Consider the following 25,781-nt stretch of genomic DNA (forward strand, 5'->3'; position numbering starts at 1 on the left):
ACTTCAAGGGCCTATAGGTATTAACTGGCATTTCTTAAATTAAGTTGGTTTGAACCAAGTTTCAACTTGTTCCAAGCCAAAGCTTTACTGTGATTTGAGAAAATCACAAGCTAAGCACTGAGGTGCTGGAATTACTTTGGACTCTAGAGTAATGCACTAATGAAAGCATTGGTGCTTTCCGTGTGTAGGCACTGTGTAAACCATGTGTAGGTGCTGTGTAGAATGCACTGCCACAACCTCTCTTCAGGCCAAGATGCTATCTCTACTTCCACCAGATTAAAAAAAATAAATAATAAGGGTTATATGGCCTAACACTTTAAGGGGCACAGAAACCCCAGTGACTAAAATTATGAAAGCAACTAATTCTATTAATTGTCCCTCAGAGACTTCAGTATACTTCTTCCTCTAAGGCAGCTGTGAGTGAATATCATGCCACGAATGAGCAGAACACTTGCTTCATCTACTTGTAAAAACATTCACAAATTCCCTTGCAATATTTGGGCAATATGGCAAGTTAGAGGCTGACAGGATACTGTGCATCTTAACCTTCACTAACATTTGGCTGCCATTAGCATCACGATATGTGTGCTAGGATATACCTTTGATTCAGTACATGAGCAATCTGAGTTATGCATTACCAGTAATTCCAGGCTTGGTCTGTGCTAGAAGTCTGTAGACAAACTATACTGCAAACTTATATAAGAAACAGGTTTAGTGCTGTAAGGGAAGAAAGACCTTTAAATTCTGCTGCAGGTTCTATTGTTTAATAGATAGCAGTAATCTGAGATCACTCTTTTCCAGAATTAAGTTTGCCAGACATTAACAGGACTGGGTAGGTTTGAAGGATAATGGTAAATTGCAGACCTAAGTTTTGCTTACAGATACAGTCTCTGAATAGTTAAACACGTCTACACAAAAACGTTAAGGGGATGTGCTACGTATGAGAGTATCACACTATATATTAGGTAGAAATTAGTGAGTCTTGATAACAGTGCTGTAAACCATTACATAGGTATGGCTAGACTAAGAGGAGGCCGTTTTTTTCAGTTATTTATGGAGTTACTATCTCTACCCTGTCTTTCCATTCTGTAAATGAAGAAAGCAATGTGGACATATTTTTCAGTTCAACAAGAACAGCATCTGCACTAATGGTGAATGTATGCCTCATTTGTCCTGAGTGTCATTTCAAAGAAATACTCAGAGCTTCTTTCTTGTCTGTACAGATTAATGGAACACCGCCTGGGCATCCATTGGGGAAATTATCTGTGGTCAGTATAACAGGACAAGGGGTGACTTTGAACGGTGTTGAGAATGGCTTATTTCTTGTTACACTTTGGAACCAGGAACTAACAAAAGGAGCATGAAGAAAATTAATTTATTTTTCTCTTTTATATTTCATGTATGGAGAGAGATGGAGTTTTCCTTAAAGGTTGCTTAGTGAGAGATGCTATTAATTTTATGGATTTTTTTTTCTGTTCAGAGTTGCAAAAGGTGATAGAAATGCATGTTGGATAACAGAGACCATATCAGGAGGAGGTGGCAAAATCATTTCAAAATATTTCCTGAGATTTATAGCAGTTTCTGCACAATTTAAACTGTTGCATTTTAAGGAGTAGTGGCAGCTTTCAATTTTAAGTTTAAAATGTGTTAACTACCCCATTTATTTCAATTATATGATTAACTCTGGAGAGCAGTAATTCCAATTTAACTGTTCTATGTTGGTTCTCAGTACTGCACCTCAGCTATTTTTAAATCCTCTAGAGAAAGCAAGTGTAAACTCCGCAATAAAGAAATTCATGACTACATAATCTGAGATCCCTCTATCCATCTTTAAACATTTTCTATCACTATTCAGAATGCTACTTTTGTTGGAGAGGAGGGTGCTGAGCTGTCTGTTCACTGTGTTAATTGATGCTTAAAACAAAAATACAATTCTGCAGATACCTTTATTGCATTATGCCAACAGTTCAGTTAGTATAATTGCACGCAAAGAACAACCAAATGTAATTTTCTTTTACTTAATACTCGCTCTGCTGTTCCTTTCAGCTACTTCATCTGATTAACTAATGTGACTCAGAGTTCTTCCGAGAAACAGCTATGTAAGTACTTGTAACAGGACTCTCCCTGACAGAAAAGAAAATCTGTGCAACCACTAGGTGCCGTGGGGAAAAGACTGGAGCTGAAGAAAAATTGTAATCCAGTCCAGAAAATGATTTGATGACAGTTTCTATGCAAGAAAGCAGGATCACACAATGGCAGACTGGACGGCACAAAACATCACAATATTTGAGGGGGAAAAGCTTAACATTTTTGTTCGTTTTACAACACACTATTTTTGTTCTGTATGACCTGATACAAGTAAGTTGGCAGTGGGATAGATGAGAAGCTGAAACATCAAAATAGAGGCTATCCTCATGGTATTTACAGCCTACTCAGAAGCAAAAGAAAGCTTTAATTAAAGCTTGAATACTCTGTTTCTTGTCTTCTTTTGCTTACTGAGAATACTATTTTTTCTCTTCCCAACTTCCATTATTGTCATTCATTTTCCTAGAGTTCCTCACTAGTGATCTCTGTCTATGCCTGAATTTCCCATATTCTGCCCTTGTCTGTAGAAGGAAATCACACTGGTTTGATTTAAATTGGCTTCTTAATTGGTAGTTGAACTCCCTGTAGAGAGATGCTCTGGTTTAAGCAGCTTTCAGTTTTACTTAAACTAATACCCAACTGATATTAAAACTAACCTGAAGTAAGCTTGGTTTACATGGAAATAAACACCACAAAACCTTTTATACAGATCTAACTATTTCAATGAAAAATCCTTGTTACACTAAAGTTACTTCAATCTTCTGGCATAAGTGGGCTTTCTTGCAACTTTTTTTGCAGGCTTCTTCCAGAATCAAGTTTCACCTGCAACATTTCAGCAAGGAGCTGGCATTCCAGTGAGTGACGTGTAAATTCATTGAAAAGGAAAGCCTTTGCCTTGCTCTGTGGCTATCTATCTCATGGCCACCTTGCACTGCAAGTGACTGGGCAAAGTACAACCTGCAGGGATGTTTTGTGTGTCAGTACTGGTCATCATCAAGAAACTTGAGAGAATAACACCATCACACTATGTGGAGAATAAGACCATAACTGGGGTCTTATTCTCCACATAGCGTGTTCATCAGCCTGTGTGTTACACACAACAGTGTTGAATAGATCTCTGGAAACTTCAGGATCTTTTAGGGTGTGGCTGTGTTGTATGTTTCAAACCTTTTGCTGGACTCCTGTGTACAAGTCCTGGAGGAATGCCAAGCCATTATGAGTAATGGTAGGGCTGAAGCAATTCACTGGGTACGGGGCCTGAGAACAGAGAGGACAGGGACAGTGGTGGTGATGATTGTTCATCACTTCTGCTGAAACTGGATTTCTAAGGCAAAACCAGCAGGTGCATGTAAGAGCTTGTTCTCAGTTACAAAGGAGCAAATCTAGTCCCTTATCCTTGAAAGCAATGGAACTTGTTTGGATATACTGTCAGGTAAATAAAGTGGTACCTGTCTTTCAGATCGTACTTCCTGCTGTGCAGGCTGAGCAGGCTCAAGGACCTGGGGAAGGCATTTTATTATCCTGTTGTCTCCTGAGCTATAGAAACAGCATTTTCCTTGTTTTAATATGATTTCTTAAGAAGGAAATACTACAGCCTGTGATCCATCACACAAGCCAAAGATCACATTAGCTGTAATTACTTTTGGCTGAGCTCATATCGGTCAATGCAGTCTTTGGGACTTCAGGGTGGTGCTGATCCTGTTATTTCACTAAAGCAACAGTAAATATGGGCCCATGAAAGCAACAGCCTTGACAGACTCAGCCTGAGGTTTCTTAAATGCATTATAGGATGTAGAAAGTAACAAGATTAAATCTGGTTAAAATGCATAGCCCAGGGACCAAACAAGCATCTGCACTGTTTACCGAGAGCAGGGACTGAGAAACACAAAGGGAAAAGGTGATTTGGTATTGTGGAGACACTCAGAAATGTAATGACTTCCCACTGCAAGAAGCTGCAGCACAAGTTTGCTGATGTATGCCCTGCCTGCACCAAGAGGGCACAAAGAGGGAAAAAATGCTGTAGGAGTGATTTCAAACCCCAAGGGCTAGAGACAATTTTTTGGGAGAGACTTGAACAGGATGGAGGATCAAATGCAGAAATTAGGCAAGATGGCTTCAATATCACAGGAATTGCCTTGAACCTTCACCCGGAGTTCAATACAGATGATTTCTATTGCTCAGAGTACCTCAGTGACCTTTTCTTCTACCTCCATACAATTTGACTCCCATTATTTCTACTTTCCAATCATTTCTTTAAATTGCATTCTCCAGATAGAACAGGGAATAGAGGAGCTAGAAGATGTGTCCCATCATATCAGACCTAGTGAGAAGAAGGAGGCAAAAAAAGTAATAGCAGGGAGAAGCCTATGGCCATACGATTTCTGGCCTAACACCTACACACTCACTTTAGATTAACTTTGTGTCCAAAGTTCAGGCCAATTGCCAATCCGATACTGGTATCTAATGGCTTTTGTGTTACTAAAAGAGTAGGTATCCTGGATAGAAAAATACAGCAGGCTTGGGCAACTACATTACCACGTAAGCATGGACACTCCTATGGAAAGTCCATAATCTACACTTGTGTGCAGATCCTACCTAAAAACAACACTGAAAGCACTTGAAAAGCGGTTCAATTTAGGCAGGTAATGGAGATACAGGTATCAAAGGAGACATTTCAAAGGATCCACTAGGGGGAGTGGTGCAACAGAATTGGTGGGCCTATAACACAGAGGACAAGACATCAAAACCATCCTCTGCTGCAGGCTTCAGTCCCCACCTGGAGTACTGCAGACACATCTGGGACGCCCAGCATAAGAAAGATGTGGAACTTTTAGAGTGGGACCACAGCAGGGCCATAAAGATGATCAGAAGGCTGGAGCACCTCTCCTATGAAGAAAGGTGCTCTCTAGCTGGGGATGTTCAACCTGGAGAAGGCTCAGAGGGGACCATATTGTAGCTTTTCAATACTTAAAGGGGGCTTAAAAAAGATGGAGAGCAACTTTTTGCTAAGTCAGATGATGACAGGAGAAAGGGGAATGGTTTTAAACTAAAAGAAGGAAGATTTAGTTTAGATATTAGGAGGAAATTTGCCTCAATTCAGGTGCAGAATCTGACACTTGCTCTTGTTCAATTTCATGTGATTGGTGATTGCGCAGCCCTCTAATTTGTTAAGATCAATTTTGTAAATCCTCTCTACCCCTGAGGGAGTAAACAGATCCTCCTAATTTAGTATCATTTGCAAATTTACTTAGCATGCATTCAAGTCCTGCCTCCAGATCATTTATGAAAACATTAAAGAGAACCCTAAAGCATAGCATCCTCTCATAAGGGCTCATTCTCCCTATCTAATACATCACTTCTGCACTTTTCTTGCTGCATGATGCTCAGAACAGAAAATATCAACAAACTCTACTTAATGGGAACTCTTGGCCTACACTACAGACATCAGCCTCCACCACCACAACTAGAGCTCACTGCCTAATTCAGCTTTTCAAGCAGGCATTGAAGACTGTGTTGAGCTTTTGATTGCACTGGCCAGACTGCTGCTGGTATCAGAGCTGACTTAACATGAGCTCATGTGTTTCAACAGTACACTGCAGGTAGAAGAGTGAAGCATAACATAGAATAGAACAAATCCCTGGGCTTACTCACAAGGTAAAGGAGGCATATACCAACCATGCCCCTGTTCTCTAACTTAAGAGAGGTGATATTTTAAATCAGCAGGCGTCTACAGCCCTATATGAGGAAGAACAGCTTCACACAGTGCTAAGGGTGGCATTTGTAGCAAATGCATGTTTCTCTCTTGTAGTCATCCTTCATTTACATGGTCAGTCCTGCTCCCCCAGATAGGTCTGGAGTGCTGTCCCAGGTTAGTTGTGGCCACCTGAACTGAATCAGGAAGAAAAACCAGCAAGGAAGAGGGAAAAGCGGTAGACTGTAATAGAAATGCATATGTAGCTCCTAAAACATATATTAGAATGTGTGGGCAAGCCTGGAATGCGGAAGAGACAAATGCCTGGGAGACAGTGATGTGATGGGAAAGGAAAGGAAAGGAAAGGAAAGGAAAGGAAAGGAAAGGAAAGGAAAGGAAAGGAAAGGAAAGGAAAGGAAAGGAAAGGAAAGGAAAGGAAAGGAAAGGAAAGGAAAGGAAAGGAAAGGAAAGGAAAGGAAAGGAAAGGAAAGGAAAGGAAAGGAAAGGAAAGGAAAGGAAAGGAAAGGAAAGGAAAGGAAAGGAAAGGAAAGGAAAGGAAAGGAAAGGAAAGGAAATCTTGCATGATTTTGTATCACACCATTACAACTAAGCTGGAAAGGGGAACCAGGGCAAGAACCAAGTATACAAGACTGCCATTTCTGACAAAAATTATGTCTTTAAAATCAAGTCCCATGCTGTACTTTTTCAAATGAGGAATGAAGATATTACTGAAAAAAAGGAAAAGTTTGAATTTTGTTATTTCAAACCAAGCTTATATTAACTACAGATGAGTGTTTAGGTTACCACATCCTGGACTCAGTGAATTTTGACACTTTGGTTTGATTCCTTCCTATTTTTAAATGATCATGAGATCAAATAAATCTGTTTTACAATTTAAAAGCAATCTTTACTTTAAGAAGAGCCTCACTCTAGTTCTTTTCTTTCACAAGCCTGCAATCAAAATCCAAGTTGCAGTTAACAGCTAAAGGTAATTGTTTTCTACATTTTTTTTTTTTTTGTTTGAAAGAGACTTGGGAAAAGATCTGAGGAAAGGCTTTGGTTAAAAAGAAGGAAAAAAAAAAAAAAAAAAGAATCATATTGCTTTTAGCCACATTCAGTTGAAATCTATACTTGTTAGAAACCTGCTGTCTGAGAATGCTTCTCAGATCAGACAATTACCTGCTGGACCAGAAATGGGGGCAGTGCTGAGTTGGAGATTTCCCAGAAGCTTTTGTTCCCATCCAAACTTTTTCTTGCCACCTCTACTAGTGAGCAAATTGCTTGAGTCTGGGGTAGTACTTCGAGGTATCTTCTCTCCATTGACTAGAAAACAAGAAGTCACAGATTGATTATCACTGTGCTGAGTCAGCATGTAATAAAAAACTCAAGCTAAATTAACAGCTGGAGGCTTCTCTGCTGGGAATTAAGAGCCTGCAGACACAGGATATAATAATATTAAAATGAAAGGACAGATTGACTTTCCATTGCTGTAATGGGAACTGTGACAAATGAAAAATAAACAGGAATGGGTGGTAGACAAAACAGCAAATGAATGAAGACACAAAAGAGAAATACAGAACAATCTCTAGCAAGCGCTAGAAAGTTTCTCTTTTAGCCAGTAAAAATTTGTATGTTCTTTCTTAATTAGACTACTTTTAAGATCTCTTTGATTCTTTAGAATACTGGAACCTGAAGCTGAAGTTCTTGGTACTTATGCACAGAAACCAAAATGTATCACTGCATAAATGGAAACACTCATAGCCCCAGACAGCACAAACTAACAAAACACAAAGCAGATGAAACTTTCTAACTGCTGTTGGATGAGGAAGTGGCTCAGAGGTTTTCAATGTACTAAAGATGACAGAAGTTGTAGCCTCAAGCCTAGGAGATGAATGAACACAGTTAAGTTCCACCATTCAACCCAAGGCAGAGGTTTCCTGTGTCCACAGTACCAATCCTCAAGTAAGTTGTTGGTCTGAGGTATAGAGTGACAGATCATTGAACACATTTACAAATTAAACATTTCAGTATGCATGAGATTATGAGCTAAACACAACTGTTCAATAAAAATCTAAATGGGGTGAATCTGGCAGCAGAGGTATAGACTGGGCATATTTTAAAGGCTGGTTGATCACAAAGTTTGGACCTAAATCCATATTTTTCCCAAAAGTAGGAGAGAGGAGAGATCAGGATGATTCAGACTAAAAGGCATGTCAGTCCAAATAAAAAAAAAAAAACACCAACAACCTTGTTCTAATTCAACTGTAGCATTGTGCCCAATGTTACTGCAAAGTTAGTGTCAATCACTGCCTGTCTTTTCCTAGCCAGAGTCCAACTGTCATTCATTTTGATAACTGTCACACAGCAAGCCAGGTCATGTGGAACTCTGTAATCACAGACTGGCTTCTGCATCAGCCTGTGCAGGTAGGTGATGCTACTATCTTAGCTGGAAACTGACTCTCCCACACCATACATCTTACTATCCATTTACTGCCAGACTCGGAACCCATTCACTAGTCAGTTCTTCTAAAAGGATACGAATCCGAACAGTCTCCTTCATCTTAGCACAAGTATTTCAGAAACATACCTTTTTTCAAGTCTTTTGAAGAGAACAACATGCAATCCCCTCCCCACAGTTTCAACCCCTCTCCAAGTTTCAGTTGCATAGCAAATAAAAGGCAAACCACTTGCAGATAAAAGGAAAACTTACTTGTTAAATAACAGTCCAGACTAAGGGAGACATTGTCAAAAGCAATAATGGCATCAGATCCTTCTTCCCATGAAGCGATGATCTGAAACCAAAACCTGCACAGATTGGAAGAACAGGGATTAAAGTCTGCTAAAGGGACAGAACAGAGCTATTCACAACTAAAGCAGTTTTAGAAGGGAGAAATAAAAAGCTTTTCTTTCATATACAAAATTATTAAATTGATAGAGAAAGCATCCTAACCCCTGACAAGCAAAGAGGATCAATCTTGGGAGGGGGGCTGCACATGAATAGACAGAAAAATGAATATGGCCCCTTGTCCTTCCAGGGGCTTACAGCCTGAAGCAGGTGCCAGTACTTGTGCTGGGGGGTGTCAGGACAACAGTTAAAATACCCTGACTTCTGGCACAAAAAAATCAGACACGTAAGGCGATTTTATTCTCACAAGTGTTTTGAACCCAAAAGTGCTAGGAAAAGTAAGTAGGCTGGAGCTTCTGATGTCATTTAGGAGTTTTTTAAAAGAAGCTGACAAAAGCTGAAAGAAATTCAGTAAGTATTTGGGACTGCTTGAGGAAGCCAAGGATATCTAACAGTCCTGGCAGTCAACCCTCCCTCCTTCTCCCCGCCCCAAAACAAACAAAAAAAACAACACCAAACGACCACCACCACCACAAAACACAAGAACTGTGTAGTCCATAGGAACTGGAGAATTCTTTATCTCCTTGTTGAAGCTCTGCAGGTTTGCCTTACAACACTTCCATATTCTCATCTGGCTTTTGCAGGGAGTAGGCTTTTGCCACTCTGATGTTACCAAAAGAAAGATCACTGTAAAATCACCCGCAGTGGTATTACAAGTCAGCAGGTAGAGCAAAAATAACATACAACCTAGTATTTCAAATCTGATTGTATACAGACCACAGCATTTTTTTAGGGCTTTCACAGATTTAGGTTTTCTCTTTGCTTAGTAAATGCATGTTCTCCTGATGCATATCTGTCACATTAAGTCCAAATACTGTCCTTATGACAGAAGAACAATTTATAAAGCAACTGACCACGGCCTGGAAATCAGATACGATATCAAAAGGTTGTATCAAAACTAGAAAAACATGAAGACAGCATATGATACAAGCTGCAAGAGAATAAAAAATGTTATTTAAACCTTGTTCAATTTTGTATCTTGATGTCTTACAGTGCCTTAAGTTAGAGCTGTTTATGTGTTTCTTTAATGTACATAACTTCCTTATGGTTCCTACTTCTAGATTTTGGAATAAGATTTTAGCTAGAATGTGTATTCTTGCAGTTGTTCCAGTTTAGATGACAAGTTGATGAACAAAGTATTTTTGTGAAGCACTCCTATTTATTTTAAAAGGCTGTACAAATCCTGTTTCCTGCACTGCTGCAATAATCAAAATGCCAGCAGAATTTTCTTCTCACAGCTTGTAGTCCTTTATGTATGGTTTTTGGTCTAAAACATTTTATCTCATCTTTTTGGCAGCTGTCAGTATTCTTACATTAGTCTTGTTGCCTCCTGATGTTTTTAAAATCTACCCTTTCTGTCACCAACAAACCAAGCTCACAAAAGAATAACCAAGTGACACACCTGTCACAGAGCACTGGCCCTGGTACTGAGCCCTGGGGGACTCCACTAGTGACTGGCCTCTAACTGGATTTAATTCCATTCACCACGACTCTTTGGGCCTGGCTACCCAGCCATTTTTTAACCCAACGAAGCGTGCGCCAGTCCAAGCCACAAGCAGCTGGTTTCTTGAGGAGAATGCTGTGGGGAACGGTGTCAAAAGCCTTGCTGAAGTCAAGGTAGACCACATCCACAGCCTTTCCCTCATCCACCAAGGGCATCACTTTGTCATAGAAGGAGATTAGGTTCATCAAGCAGGACATGCCCTTCATAAACCCATGCTGACTGGGCCTGATCGCCTGGCTGCCCTGCAAGTGCTGCATGATGACTCTCAAGATAACCTGCTCCATGAGCTTCCCTGGCACTGAGGTCAAACTGACAGGCCTGTAGTTTCCCGGGTCTGCCCTCCGGCCTTTCTTGTAGATGGGTATCACATTTGCTGGCCACCAGTCGACTGGCACCTCCCCTGATAGCCAGGACTGCTGATAAATGACGGAAAGCAGCTTGGCCAGCTCCTCCGCCAGATCTTGGCGAGTGGCTGCAAAATGGCGGCAGTGCCCGGTTGAAATGGCGCCGCTGCTGCTGCTGGCTCCGCCTGTGCCTCGTCAGCCTCCCTCATGAGAGCTGCCGGGTCCTGGCGGCTCCCTCGGCTGTCTCGAGTGGCCTCAATGACAGAAAAAAAGCCCTACTGCCTCAATCCCTCCACTCCACCACAGAATGCATCTGCCCCAGAGCCAATCTTGGCAAGAGATGGATAAAAAAGACGAGATGGACACTTGTGTAAAGGTGTAAAGGCTACTGTTCATCTTTTTTTTTTTTTTTTTTTTGTACTTACAGGCAACTGAATACTTCTGAAAATATTTCTGGGCAATTTCCTGAGCAGAACATAAGCTTCATGCTGCAAGGTGTTAACCTTTGATGGTCATGTCCTGCCTCTCCAGACAACAAAAGGTTGTTCTTTCATGAGTTATCACACGGTCAGCCCCTCAGAGCAGGAAAGCATGATACAAAACAGTATTTCTGTCATGGAGGAAAATGCCATCTATTTGCCTATACAAGAATGCAATAGGTTGTGTTTTACTTAAGGGAGAGCCTTGCCAGTTTCAACTTCAGGAACACTGGGACCAGCACACATAAAAAGTTTCTTGAAGTTCACCAGGGATGAAAAAACTGGTAGAAAAGCCCCCAAAACAGAAGAATTATGTGAACATCAAACACTGTCAGGACCATCAATGCTGCTCTGGTTTCCTATTAATCTGTGTTTCTTTTTTCCTTTTTCCTTTCTTTCTCCTCCTTCTCCTTCTCTCTCTCTCTCTCTCTTTCTCTTCCTCTTTCTTTCTTTTTCTTCTTGTTTTAAACACAAATGCAGGTTCACCACAAGCCTTCTCTTGAGACCAGAATTTCTGCAACAAATAGTTCATCTTTTTCTCTTCTCCAATTTAATGCCGCTATTAATTTAGAAATATGATGTCTTTCAAATTCCACTGAAACACGATCATCAGTTAACCAACATTTCCATCATTAGCTTTGGTGGTTCTAGCTTAATGGGCTAATTAAGGGAAATTTAATCAAAACTGAAGATGGAAATGTCACACATCAGTGAGAAAGGAAAAAAAAAAAAAAAAAAAAAGCCACACAGATGATCTCATTCCCTTCCCCTCCTTTTTCTTCCTTCTGTTTGATCCTATACTTACTGAAATCAATGAACCAATTCCCACTGACTTTGCCAAAGCTGATAACAAAACATCAAAAAGCATAGGCTGCTGTGGTGGCTTAGTGTAATGCTGTAGGTGACAACATCTCACTGGTATTTTCACACAGCTCCAGGTAGGCTATGCTGACTACGCAGCCAATACTTGAACTAGTACCTATACAGCACGTATACTGATCCACCACACCATATACACATATTCACTGTTAACACAGACGCTTTGGTGGATGGCAATGCAAGACCATTCCTGAAGGTAAATATATAGAAGCAGTAAAACTAGTGCTGGCAATTTTGTCACAGCTTTGTTGTTTATTAAATTCCAGCAACATCCTCACGTGGAATGCAATATTATTCTGGATAACTCTGTGTTTGTAAGATAGATTTCTTCATAAGAATCAAAATATGCCTGCTATGAGGGGTTTTAATGACTTGGATATCAGAAAAAATGTTACTTGAGGACTGGTGGAAATTACTTTTTTCTGTCTCTTCTTCTATTTTATTTGAATCCAGGAGCACAGATAGAAAAAAAAAGCTCTTTAGATGTCTGCCAATTGGGAAGTACAAGTTACAAGCTGAGCTGTAAACGGAACTCATAAAAAGGCCCCTTTTAAGAATAAAAAAATAAAAATTAAAAAATTAATAAACTGCTTGAGGCTGATGGGAAATGTGGTACCAGGTGGGCAAAGAAAATAAAAATAAAAATTCAAATCTCCCCTTTGGGAACATCACCTCAGTTGTTTGAAGGATTCAAGTTTTACTTAAATTTAAAAAACACTCAAGGCTGACTACTGATCAAATACTTCAGAATCATGGATAAGAAGTGCCACCAAAGGCATAACAAATTGTTTTCCTTTGATTTGTTTCTTTGGCCCAACTCATGAAATTAGAATATAGATGAACAGTTCTTTGAAAAGTAGGACCAAGCATATTCCAATTCAGTCAAATCTGACACAGAAACAGGACAACAGTGAACCTTCTGGACTGTAGTCTTCTCCACTCCTCACAATCTTTGAATCCTGGGTTTTACTTCAGGATGGTCAGTATTTGAGCTTAAGGACATCATCTTGAGTTTTCTGTTCAGTTCAGGTCTTCTTTTTCCTTACTTACATTTTCCTTGATCCTAACAGAAGACTGTTAACCCCCCAAATATCTGGGGCTTATCTAAAAAGGGAAATACAGAACCAAAAGTATGAAAATATATCTATAATTATTTTGGTATAGCCGCCATGAAGACAAACTGTTTTGCTTATGTCACCTGTCTTTAGGCCTTCATTTTGCACAGAAATGTTAGCTTTTGGGTGTATTATGTCCTTTCCCATGTGGACAAAAATAAAAAGCATTCTCCTTGTATAGAGGACCTCAGAAAGCTCATTGTATGTGAATTCTCTGCAGCTTCCTCCCTTCATTAGCAACTCTGAATTCCACCTAAATTTTGTCCCTGGCTCATATGGACCTTCCAGGTTTCCATTATCCAGACCCAGGCAGCTGTCTTCATGCTATTATTTTAGAAAGGTTCATAATAATTATTTTTTTCTTTTTATCATAAAGACAAGGATTATTGAACAAGATTGAATATTCATCTCCCCTGTAGTCAATCCATGAAGTGACACGATCATATTGTACCTTTATGTACAGATGCCATTTCATAACTTGTAATGTTTTGCCTCTGATGGAACTGATTTCTCTTTCTACCTAGCTAAAATAATTATGGCTGAACTTGCTTGAGATTGAGGTACTTACGGAAGAGAAAAGTTTCAGGTCACTAACCCTTATTACATTCAGGTACCCACTAACTTCTCTGTTAAAAATGATGCATTGTTAGCTCACCTCACAAATGACGTACTATTTGGGATAAGAGACATATTTAGGTGGAATGAGATTATTTGGAGAACTACAAGCATATTAACCAAACTCAGTTACAGTGATAGAATTGCCATGTAGGAAGTTACTTACTAGCCAGTAATAAAGGTTGAGTTTCAAAGGTGTTATTAAGGGCAACCATGCAGAATATATACTTGTACAAAAACTATCACAGGTACACTGCACACACCATCACCAAACCCCACTTTTTCAGATTAACAGAACAGCTTTCACCAGAATAATTCTATTTCAGAAGGCGAACATTATCAAACATAGTTAATGATACAAAGCAGCAGGAATTTGGGGTTTTATAATCATGGCAGAGCCTTTGAGATGACAGGTCCACTGGGGCCTGATGGCACCCACCTGCCTTCATGGGGGAAACATTTCTTAGCTCATAAACTGGTAAGACCGATTGAGAGGGCTTTAAACTAGGATTGATGTGGGATGGGGGATACCATTAGGAATACTGAGGTTAAACCAAGGGGTGGCACTGTCTGAGGGTGGCAAAGCTAATGGGAGCACCCATGCTACTCCAGGGAGCACTGTGGGTTCAGGAGCACATGAAATGCTTGTATACCGATGCATGCAGTGTGAGGAACAAACGGGACAAACTGGAGCCTTTGGTCCTTTCCCAGAGCTATGATATAATTGGTATTTGTGAGACTTGGTGGGATGAGTCCTGTGACAGGAGTGCTGTTCAGGAGGACTATCAGCTGTTCAGGAGGATTATGCAGGGCAGGCGAGGCAGGGGTGTTGTACTATATGTAAGGGAGAGATTAAATTGTACAGCCCTTGCCATTAGGGATAACATGGAATCACCTGAAATGTTCTAAGAGTGTTTTTCTGCCAAAATATAATCCACCCCCCCAACAACTTTCTTAAACATTTGAGGTGTCTGTTTCTAAAGATAGAAGCAGTCTGATTTCTTGAAACTTGTCCTTCCTTGAAGGGCAATAAGCCAAACACAAAAATTATGGCTAAGCAGCTTTTGAACAAGCATGCTTTTGAGCAGCCTTAGGGCATATTATCTTGTTATTAATAACGCTTTCAATTCAGCTTCCCAATCAAATTGGATGACGCTTTAATTTTGTGTGGAACTGGTACATTAGTGTGCTTTATTCAAGAGCTTCACTTCTGTAGGATGATTTAAGGTTTCTGCTCCTCCTGTAGGAATATTTGTAATACCCTGCTTCACTTGTCTAATGCACACCCTCATAGCTACAAACATGGGAACCAATTAGAAAAAGACAAACAGCAAGCTTTCAGCAGCACCATCATAGAATTCACGTCAAGTAAATAATTCTTACAGTTCATTAAGACTATCAGTCATTTATCTCCAAAGATAAATGCAATAGCATAAATGCAATACTGTAGTCTCCCCAGTACCACTTCAGTGTATCACTTCCATAGAGTTCCTAAGTTGTACATCATTCTGGATTTCCTGAGAAGCAGACTTCAAGATGGTGAGAAAGGTGCCTGCAGTATTTTCAAGTCTCACAGGAAGGACTGGTTTCAACTAAATCAGTCTTTATAAAAGTCTTTAAAACAGTACAATTTCTGTGAAAATATAAGGATTAAAAACTTTTCAAGAGACACCAAAACTTCAAAATTGTCTTTGCTTAAGTCTTAACCTCCAACAAACCCTTCTCTCAGTGAATGAACCCAGCTGTCTTTCTCTGTAAGTAATGGGGAAATAAGGATGTCAAAAACTTATACATAATAGCACTGTATATCAGATGGACCTGTGATTCCACATGAACCACTACTAGCCTAGTTCCTAAGATCAAAGTATTCTCTGTCTGTCTGTGCAACCAGAGAGAATTTAAAGAAAAGCAATAGTACAAGAGTACAGAATAATTCAGGTAAAAAACATTCCCATGGCAACATTAGAAAATTAGTCACATAAATAATAATGGCAAAATATACCATTCTTCAAAGTAAACACAGCTGAAGGGAATGAAGCAACTAGGTATTTTTACAAATGGTACTTCAGCATTGACTGCACAATGCAGATATTTTTTAAATCTTTGACGCACGCATATTAATTATACATTCAGGACGAAAGCGTTGGCAGTGTCCTTGTTGTATTTGCAGCCTACATGCATCCCCAAGAGCCAGCAAGATAAAAGACATATTCATACAATGTTTGTTCAATTTTCTTATGAGGAAAACTATCCCTTAATGAAATCCATTATTTCTAGGGCGCATATTCCCCAAAAGACAAAGGACACCAGTGCTCATGACACAGACTGTAGATGCATCTTATCGCCTAAAGGCCAGGGCAGCAGGAGGTGAAGTATGTTTGTGTCTTCTCTATAAAGGTCATAGGCCAGAGTACACACAAAAAGTAAACAACGGGAAACAGATTATTCCTTTAAAGCTGAGCTGTAAGAAACAGCTAAAACAACACTCTGTAAACAAGAATATGCTACCAGATTAAGCATATGCTACCAGATAAAACTACGCTTAAAGCCAGACTACAGTCATAACTGAGACCCCTTCATTAAGCTTATCCTCCCGTTACAGCTAACACAAAGGTATTCAGAAACATTCTTGTCTTGATTTTGCAGCAGGTTCTTCTTCCCATCTCTTTCATCCTCAGATCTAAAGGTATTGGACACTGAGGACTTTGATATCCAGAAAAAATATAAACTACAGAGCTCACATCAACTCGAACAAATCACGTAAGAGGATTAAAACATGCTACTTAAATAATATGTGAGTACAATAAGCATTTCCAGTCGATGAAACAAAGACACATAAGTTTAAGCTCTTTGTTGTAGAACACCCAATTTGAGAACAACCACCATTCAGGAGTTTTGAAGTTCTGTGCTTTGCTCTAACTACTCAGAGTTTCAATCCCTGGCTTTGACAATATACCTCCCAGGGACAAAGCAGTTCCTCTCCCTGAGGGAACTATTTTTGGGAGTGATGTTGCCATTTTAATTGCCAACTAGCTAGTGATGAAGTGACTTATCATCGAGAAGGAGAATGATGAGGAGAGACTCATACCTATCCAGTATATCTGGGAGAGGTAAGATCAACCACTGCCATATTCCCAAACCTTTGCTGTTAGCCGAATACCATAATGTCCTGCTCTGCTCCTTTCCTGTCTTGTTCTCAACCAGCACCAAGGATATATTTCCCAGCAAGACACCACGGATGAGCCATGACATTCGTAGCTAGAAGAAAGAGAACACAAGAGATTAAACATCACAAACATTACCCAAAAGTTAACAAAATTCCCAACTCTTCTTTAATTTATTTGTTTTCTAATCACCAAGAATTCAATTCTATCTCCCTTATGTCCATGTAATCCTTTTAGAAAACTTCAGTTTCACCACTGGTGTAGAAAACTGTAATACTTAGCATATGCTATTTACTATTGGAGCTAGTGGCCTTTCTTTTTATTAAAGTTGAGTCCAAAACAACCCTAGTTTTGCTTTCACATACATACTATAATTTTACAGGGTCAAGTTAGTACCTCTATTATCCACACTACAGAGATCACTCTCCCCTTAGATGCCTAAGAGGTTCAAGTTAAGGCAATTACACAAGTTAAGACTGATTATGTGACAAAACACCAAAACTCGTTTAGAGAAAATTTCAACTCCAGAGAAGAGCAAGGTCTTGCACTTGCCCTGCATGTGAACTCCTTCCTCTGTGTATGGAAGCGAGGGAAGATGATTTTCAGAGTCAGGACTGATATAATGATATGATTGGATGCGTTTGCATAGCATTTTGTTGCAAATTGTACATAAGCTATTGCAATTTTTAATGGGGGGGCTCTCTCCTTCTCATTTCTCTAATGGAAGAGGAAGGGTCTCATGGTCGTGACTAAACTTTAGTAAAAAATTTATAAATCTACTCTTTGATCCTTTTTGCTCCCCAGTCATGGAACGTCCAGAGTCGCTTTGTGACACAGCTAGGGAAGGGCTGAGTTCATACCCAGACGTTCACCAGAACCAACTGGTGAAAGAGGCTGCTGACAAAGGTTTGTGGTATAGGAGGCTGATGCCCACAGACTTCAGGATATTTGCATGGATATTCTTAACTGTTAGTACACACATGGCCTTAATGTCAGGTGACAATCAAGATTAAAGAACCTGATAGGCATTTTATGTTCCCTTCAATACCACTGGAACACCTTTCAGAACCGCTTAAGTCCTTTCCCTTGAGAAAAATTATCAGGACTAATCTCATTTTCTTTTTTTTTTTTTTTTTTTTTTTTATAATATCTTTGGAAACAGGACAATGACCAGGCTGATGCTAGTGGACATGTAAAGTATTCAACCTATAGTAGGAAAAACAACTCCTCTTACTGACTGTCCATATGTGAAGCAGTTTTAGTACCCTAATGTCAACACTACTGTAACACCCTATGTGAAATTTCTAATACAGATAAGTTGGGACAATTCCACTGTTCCATTTTGACAATTCAAAATTTGAGAGGTAAAGCCTTTGAAGGTCCTACTACACAGGGTCTTTCAGACTTCTGTCTCCTCTGGAGACCTGCCAGACAGTGAGAGGCAACATCTACATGGTCAGAAGTGAGAAAAGAGCAAGCCTGTGATAGCTATTAATGTAACACTAGAGCAAAAGCTGAAGCAACTGATGAATTGGAATTGATGCCTTTGCACACATGTCAGCTGTTTGAAGGAAAGAAGTAGTTGGCATTAGATGTGGGAGATCAGCTCACTGGCAAAGTGCAATATGCAGACTCTAATGAACTGGCTCTGAGTGAATCGACTGTCGCTGTGTCCAAATGGGCATTCCTGGCTATGATTTCTATGGCTTCTAAGCTTCACAGCAGGGCAGTGCAGGTCCTTTCACACCTGCTGCAGTGAACCAGAGCAGATGATGAGCTGGATGCCATAGTAAAGACTTCTGAATGAGGCTGGCATTCACTCTACAGAATACGGCATCAATGATGGCAGGTGGTACCATATACACAATGGATCCTGTAAACAGTGCAGGGGAACATTTGGAAAAATTGAATCTGGGCTGTTGGTGGCATATCCCTAACATTATACATCAAACATCTGCCTCTGTCTTAAACTAGCAGCAAAATAGAAGCTAGAAACATCATTGAGAAATTAATTAACCATTACAGGTAGACACTGGCTCAATGGCGCTTTGCTTTTTGGCTTCAGAGCCCGCCATAACCAATGATTAGCTGTTCGTATGCAAACACTCTGACTAAGTAAATGAAACACTCTAAACTGATTTGGGCAAAATTAAATGGAGAGAGAACTCACAGTTAAGACAAGCATATTGTAGCAAAACTTGGGGCACATTGCCCTGTACTGTGAATATTATCTATAAAGAAGCCTTCTGGAGAATCCCCTTAGCCCCTGAGTTTGTGGAGTATCTGAACAGACAATCAAGAGACTCAATTCATCCAAGAAAGAACATTAATCCTCACCAATATCAACAAGGTTTTTGAGGTTTAACAGAGAGGTCAGGAAAAACAATGAGCGTACAAGCTGCATAATTTCAAGACCACCTGAGAAGTGAGCAAGACTGGCATTTTATTTTTGTATACTCAAAAGAAGTAAAATAGTAAGAACCTTTAGGGTTAGGTTTGGGCCTGCTTACACCTGTGAATCTACTTTAGTTAGAAATACTTCAAGTCTTACCTGGCAGAAAAAGATAAATGATTGCCCATAGCAAAAATAACCAAAGAAAAGGGGAAAAGACGAACATGTTTAGAAGAGTGCTTGGGGTAAAGTATTTCTAAGACAGAGAAAAGCTTCTATCTGTCAAGGGAAAGGAGAGACAGACGTGGTGAAGGGCCTGGAACACAAGTCCTCGGAGGAGCGGCTGAGGGAGCTGGGGTTGTTTAGTCTGGAGAAGAGAAGGCTCAGGGGAGACCTCATTGCTCTCTACAACTACCTGAAAGAAAGGGGAAGAAAGGGAAGGGAAAGGAAGGAAAGGAAAACTTGGAAAAACATCTCATCATTAAATAGGAACCGAAGCTGCAAGTTGGATTACAGTTTATGTACAGTTAGACTATGGCTGCAGACGCTTTTGCCAAGTCTCAGTAGGAATTTGTACATGAATATGAAGTGTGTTTGAGGCATGAAGTTTATCACATTGGCAACACTGTGTTTCTTACTAGCAAGGAGAAATGTTTGTACACAACAATACAAGCAGAGTCATCTGTCTGAACTGCTGAACGATTTTGGCTTAAGAATAAGAAAGATGACCAAAACTTCTTGCTCTTGTTTTTCCCTCAAGATTAATAACTGTGCATGATCAGTCTCTTGTAGTCTGCTGAGACTTCTGCTTTTACTTATAACATAAATATGCAAGCAAAAACCTTAAGTAAATGATAAAATGGTAATTAAACTGATCTGATTACGTAGTTTTAAAATATCTATGTGAGAAAGAGAAGCATATAACTTCAGATGAAGAAATTCCCATGCTATCTATTCTCATTTATTATTCATGTTTACTTTTATAAAATTAAGAACTGAATAAAAGTACCTTAATTTCTGGAAACAAGGAAACAAACAAAAATAAAGACAACATCAAAAGAGAAAAAAAGAGAAAAATGTTGTAATTTTGCTTCCAAAGTACTGTGGAGTGCTCAAACCTTCAAGAAATTTCAGATATTATAGATCATCCAATGATACAGAAGCAAGGTGTCAAAAGAAGCAAGAAGCAGTTTCTGTAAGAACAGAAACAGTGACTAAGCTGTAGAAATATTTTAAACCAGCATTTTAAAATAAAAAGGGTGCTAACAACATTTTGCAAAATAAAGCACATGAAAGGCTGTGCTAGAGGCATATCTATATCGCATTTTTTCATGCCCACAAATGTTATGAGTCAATGTTATTAGCATGTACCCTTCTAAGTTACATAAAACTCAAGGAATAAAGAGAAAAAGAGACACACTTTGTAGGTGCCATCATAGGGCTCAGAATGCACTCAAGGAATGATTTCTATTATTCATTTATGTGCTTAAAAAATACAACACTTTTGCATAAAAAAGAAAACTGAATTATTAACTGCAGAGCATGAAATCCATCTTTCATAACCTGACTGAGAGGGCAAACTTCTATTACACTCTTTTACATCAGCATATTATGTTCATTTTCTAGAGAGACTATGTTTAAGTTCAAAAAGTTATTTCAGGTTAAAAAAAAAGTCTGGCTCAGTTTGGTACTTTTTTACGTTTCATGAAATAGCTTGTTGAAATGAAATGCATCCAAAAAAACCATTTTAATTATTTTAAAAATGGCCAAATGTACAAAGTTCTTTTACTATTACAGAGATTCTGTGATTCCCACTCAGAGGAGGGGAATGACACGATGAAGAAAATGGGAGAATAACAATTTTTTTATTGTTTAGTCTTTATAAATTCTGCCTTTAAATAAGGTCACTATTTGGATTAGTTCTTCGCAGTTTATGTGCCTTCCTATGCTCAATGACAAGTGTTTGTTTTTTTTTTTTCTGATGAACTTTTACATGTGGGATAAAAAGACTATCAGTTTTGATTACTGTGACTCAGTTCTGGTTCCTGATGCATTTTCTGGGCTTTTTGTTGTGTCTCCCCTTTCTGGCAGCTTCAGGGTAATGGAGCATCTCTTCATGGACTATGTGTACTGCTTCCTGCATTCCCCCAGGATTTACTAGAACTGCCAGTTTCCCTCTTCCGTATGAACTGGGCATTAAACACACAGTTGTTGGGTCAACAGGCAATGGACTCTAGTGAGTGTGCAGCACGAAAAGATAATGAAGACTGTCTGGTCTGCGAACAAGATAAATTCTTTGAAGCCAGGATACTCTAGCAAAGATTTAATAAAACAACAAAAAGAAAAATGAACTGAACCAAGAAGAAAGAGCAGCATCACAAACTAACAGCTCTGACCTGCCAACAGCACTGAAGAACAAAGAAAATGAAAACATAAAGCTGCTCAAAAAAAACAGGAGCCAAGTCCAATACCAAGCTATATACAAAGTGCAAGGCAATTCCAAACGCGTGGGAAAGTACAGGCTGTCTTTGTTACTCTATCTCCTGCATGCATTTTTACTCTGTTCTCATCTTTTGATGCACGTAGGGCAGTACAGAATAGTCAGGCTGATTTTTTCCCTTTGTGAGTTAGAGAAGCGTCATGCAGGGCATGGGAAATGCTCGAGGAGCATAGCCTACAAGCAGCCCAGCATGTTCCTGGGCTCAAGGTGGGGAGTGTGCATCATGGTATAATAGACAGATGAAGGGATGTGCCTGTCCTGTACTCAGAGGCAATACCTATGTTAAAGGTCATCCAGGCTCTGGAGTCTCCACCTGCTTGCATCACCACTGCTGTAAACAGTCATCCAGAACCTCAGCAGGGAAGGCATTCAGATCAGTCCACCCCAGTGTCTCCAGGGTGTTAGCAATCACTTTCTCAAACTGCTCAGTCTTCTCTGTTGCCAGTCTAACTATCACAGTGGGAGATTAAACAGTCGGGCTGAGAGAGAAAAATGAGCCTGAAGCATTAGCAAACTCCTTGTGGCTGGCACCCACCATGGACAGTTTTGCTTGGCTGTTTCCTTATCAGCATTGAGTCCTGGTTTTATGGGTGTCTGGCCAGATGAGAGATCCCCCCTCAGCATAGTAAACTCTACTGCAGCAGGGAATGTTTCTTATTTGAGGTTGAATTAATTTCTATGTACAATTCAGGCTAAAGAGCAGCCTAAATAGTAGCTTCAGGAAACAGTGGGGCTAGTAGTGCCCCAGAGCTTGTGTAGCAAGGAAGGAGGGGAATCAAAATCAGCCAACTGTGGATGTCTGTTGGCCTCATTGTCGTTCTCACATTTGCAGCATAAGGACATAAGGACTAACATAAGGACATAAGGACAACATAAGGACCCAAGGCAGGTAGGCTCTAGGCACCCAAGTGAGGTGAATGAACTGTGTAGCTGGGGCAGCACATTCAACCACACCCTCAGGAGTTCAGCTGAACTGGCCATGATGATAATGGGGTAGGCATAAGATACAAGGAGAGGGAGGGATATAAAATAACTGGCCTGAAGACAGCCTCCATCATTTGTGTATATTGGAGCAGAATGCAAATCTGAGGTGAATCTACCTGTTGTACTGAAACAAGCTGTCAGAACTAACCACTATGGTAAGTGAACTTGCAAGGACAGCAGGCAGATATTTAAAGGAGTGTGTAAACTGGGTCAAATACAAGAGGGAGAGCAAGTTCATGGCTTGCTCTGACTGTGGAAGAATAGATGTGTCTCATTTGCACACACTTGATGAGATCCCTTTGCCATGTGAGTCATGAGCGAGCTTTGTCAATGGGGTTTCAGTTGCCAGAGAACCTGTCCTGGTTGTGACATGCCAGGTGGAGCTGTCAGCAGTGACACGTAGAAGAAAAATAATCTTTTAGTGCCTGACCTTGAGCTGGTTCAGTTGGGAATTGATTGAGGGTGAAAAAATACAGGACAGGATTATGGTATTTTCACAGCCTCTTTTCTGACCATAATTTCACTATACAGAAGTCGGTTGGCATCTATTGTTGGAATAAGTGCGTAGGGGGGAATATCTCCTTTCTCCTCTTGTGTTACACTGAAAGGTGGAATTAAATTATTCTGCTCACAGACAGATTGTTCCAGTAAAATAGAATTTGAAACCACAAGGGGCCCATTGAGAGGAGAAGCTTTTACACTATATGAAAATGCAAGAGACAAAACCCTTGCCAAACTCCTTTACTCTTTATTACCGACAGCTGCAATGCTGGATGTGTCCGGATGCCTTTTAAGTGCCAAGGGGAGTGACAGAGGTGGGATGGCATGTTAGCAGATGAAATACATGGCAGCTTCTCCCCTGATGGCAAGTTTAATTATTTGCCCTGCTGTATACACAAGGAAAAAATACACGCATATTGGGAAATCATTCACTCTGCTTCCCGTGTCAGGTGGATTATGAAAAACACTTAACTCTTGTTGGTCAGAACAAAGTCTTAAAATGTTCAGAACCTGCACATGTCTTTGTCAAAGAAGGGAGACAAAACAAAATAGAATGTATTTCCTAAAGAAGGAGGACATGAATATATCAAGAGAGCAAACCCAGTTGTGCTTAACTGTATGATATGAGATACACAACAGAAGTGAACCAAACCAAACTTCAAGCCAAAGAAATACTCTCTCCTATTTTCATTACAGAGAACTTCCTAATGTATCCATTTTTGTCCTCTCTGCATTTTAAGATCAGTGGAACAGAGAGCATCTGATTCTTTTGTCTCTTCAATGCTTGGCCAACAAACAAAAAACTGTCTTGTTAGGATCAATTTTCAAACAACCCTGCTCCACGATCCAGAAGCTTGTGTGATATGTCAGAGTGAGCATTCAAGGTGAAATGGTCTAAGTCACTAGCTGTGATTCAAAATCATAAGCCATAAATAAACACCATCAGTCATAATATAATCTATGAAGCTATAGACCAGAGAAAAAAAGATGCAGACAGGATATCTTAAAGCTAAGGGTTAAATACCACTGATTCATAAACGACAACCAGGTGTTGTGGTTTAGGTGTCATGGTTTTGGCTGTGATAAAGTTAATTTTCTTTGTAAAGATTCACACAATGCTGTGGTTTGGATTTTTGATGAAAACATGGTGATAAAACACCAATGTTTTTAGTGGTTGCAAAGCAGTGTTTGTACAGAGCCAGAGACTTTTCTGCTTCTTATGCTGCCCTGCTAGCGAGGAGGCTGGTGGTGCACAAGAAGTTGAAAGGGGGGACACAACCAGGGCAGCCGACCCAGACTGACCAAAGGGACATTCCATGCCATATGACATCATGCTCAGCAATAAAAGCTGGGGTATAGGAGGAGGAAGGGGGGATGTTTGGACTGATGGAGTTGGTCTTCTCAAGAAACCATTATGCATGATGCCCTGTCTCCCTGGAAGTGGCTGAACACCTACCTGCTGATGGCAAACAGTGAGTCAATTCCTTGTTTTGCTTTGCTTGTGTGTGGGGCCTTTACTTTAGCTAGTAAACTATTCCAGCCCATGAGTTCTCACACTTCATGAGTTCTCACGTGAGAAGAGAATCTTTCTGATTCTCCTCTCATCCCACCTGGGGAGAGTGAGTGAGTGAATGGCTCTGTGCTGCTTAGCTGCCTGCCAGGGCTAAACCACAACAGCAGGGTTATTTGGCAAGCCTTGATATACTTGCTTAAGTTGATGTCTAATGACTGTAAACAGTTCTTCTTGAGTAAGAGCCTGGTTCCATCCTACATGAATTAATCTCTGCAGCTGCTAACTTGAGCACTCCTAAGAATAAGGCCTATATAAGGACTGGGAGGTGTGAGGTGCAAGCTTATTGAAGACCTGCCAGCTTGAATCCCAACCGTACTACAGAAAGAATGCATTGTATTTTCTGAGTGGCTCTGGGGTAGTCCTGAAGCCAATTCTTTCTTGGATCTTGCAAATGCAATGTTTGTTCATGCAGTAAGCTTCTTCCTCTTTGCATTAATGCAACACTGGCTGCTGCCCTACCCTCAGCACATACTCCTAATTATGAAGATTGCTAATACATCATCTGAGATCATACAATCAAGACGAGACATGCCAAGCTTTTCAGAGAACATTTTGTAGCATTTCAAGCAGATAACCACGTAGTGGTATTAATTAAGTATATTTCACAGATAAACCATTTATGAAAGTGTCTGCTGGTCCACAGATCAGTACCTATATTTGAAAATGAAAGGGAAACAAGCTGCTGGTATGTAAGGAATTCAGATAGCTATTGTTTCACATCACTAGAGTAAATTTAGTGAAGCTTTAGGCCACAGCATGAGCTCTGCAACACCTGAACCTGGTGTATAATGGTGATTGAGCAACAGTGAGAGTCACTGTGGGGGGGCCTGGGTGGCACCGATGGGGAAGGGGGAGGGTGTGCTGAACAAGGATGGCACCGGATCAGAGCCTGCCCCAATAACAGAAGCCAGCCTGCCTAGAGAGATAACAGAAGCCATCCAGTCCTGGGCGATAAAAGAAGCCATGGTTTCCTGCAACAAAGAGCCACCAGTCTGAAGGAACACAATGTATATGTGTTATGACTGGACTATAGGGGATGAAAAAAAGGTT

At 40.1% G+C, this 25,781-nt stretch overlaps 1 protein-coding gene across 1 annotated transcript in view; it reads right to left on the reverse strand.

Annotated features, from left to right (window-relative positions):
• ALK (ALK receptor tyrosine kinase) overlaps window positions 1-25,781 on the reverse strand; it is a gene marked incomplete at both ends in the record, with an annotated part of 285,765 nt that overhangs the window by 34,277 nt on the left and 225,707 nt on the right. Inside the window, 3 exons of the mRNA XM_084285117.1 lie at window positions 6,956-7,099; window positions 8,487-8,581; window positions 16,706-16,875. Coding sequence (XP_084141243.1) covers window positions 6,956-7,099; window positions 8,487-8,581; window positions 16,706-16,875 — 409 coding nt within the window. The remainder of the gene's footprint in view (window positions 1-6,955; window positions 7,100-8,486; window positions 8,582-16,705; window positions 16,876-25,781) is intronic.

The sequence above is a fragment of the Netta rufina genome (genome assembly GCF_964035555.1).
Source record: "Netta rufina genome assembly, chromosome: 3".
NCBI lineage: Eukaryota > Metazoa > Chordata > Aves > Anseriformes > Anatidae > Netta > Netta rufina.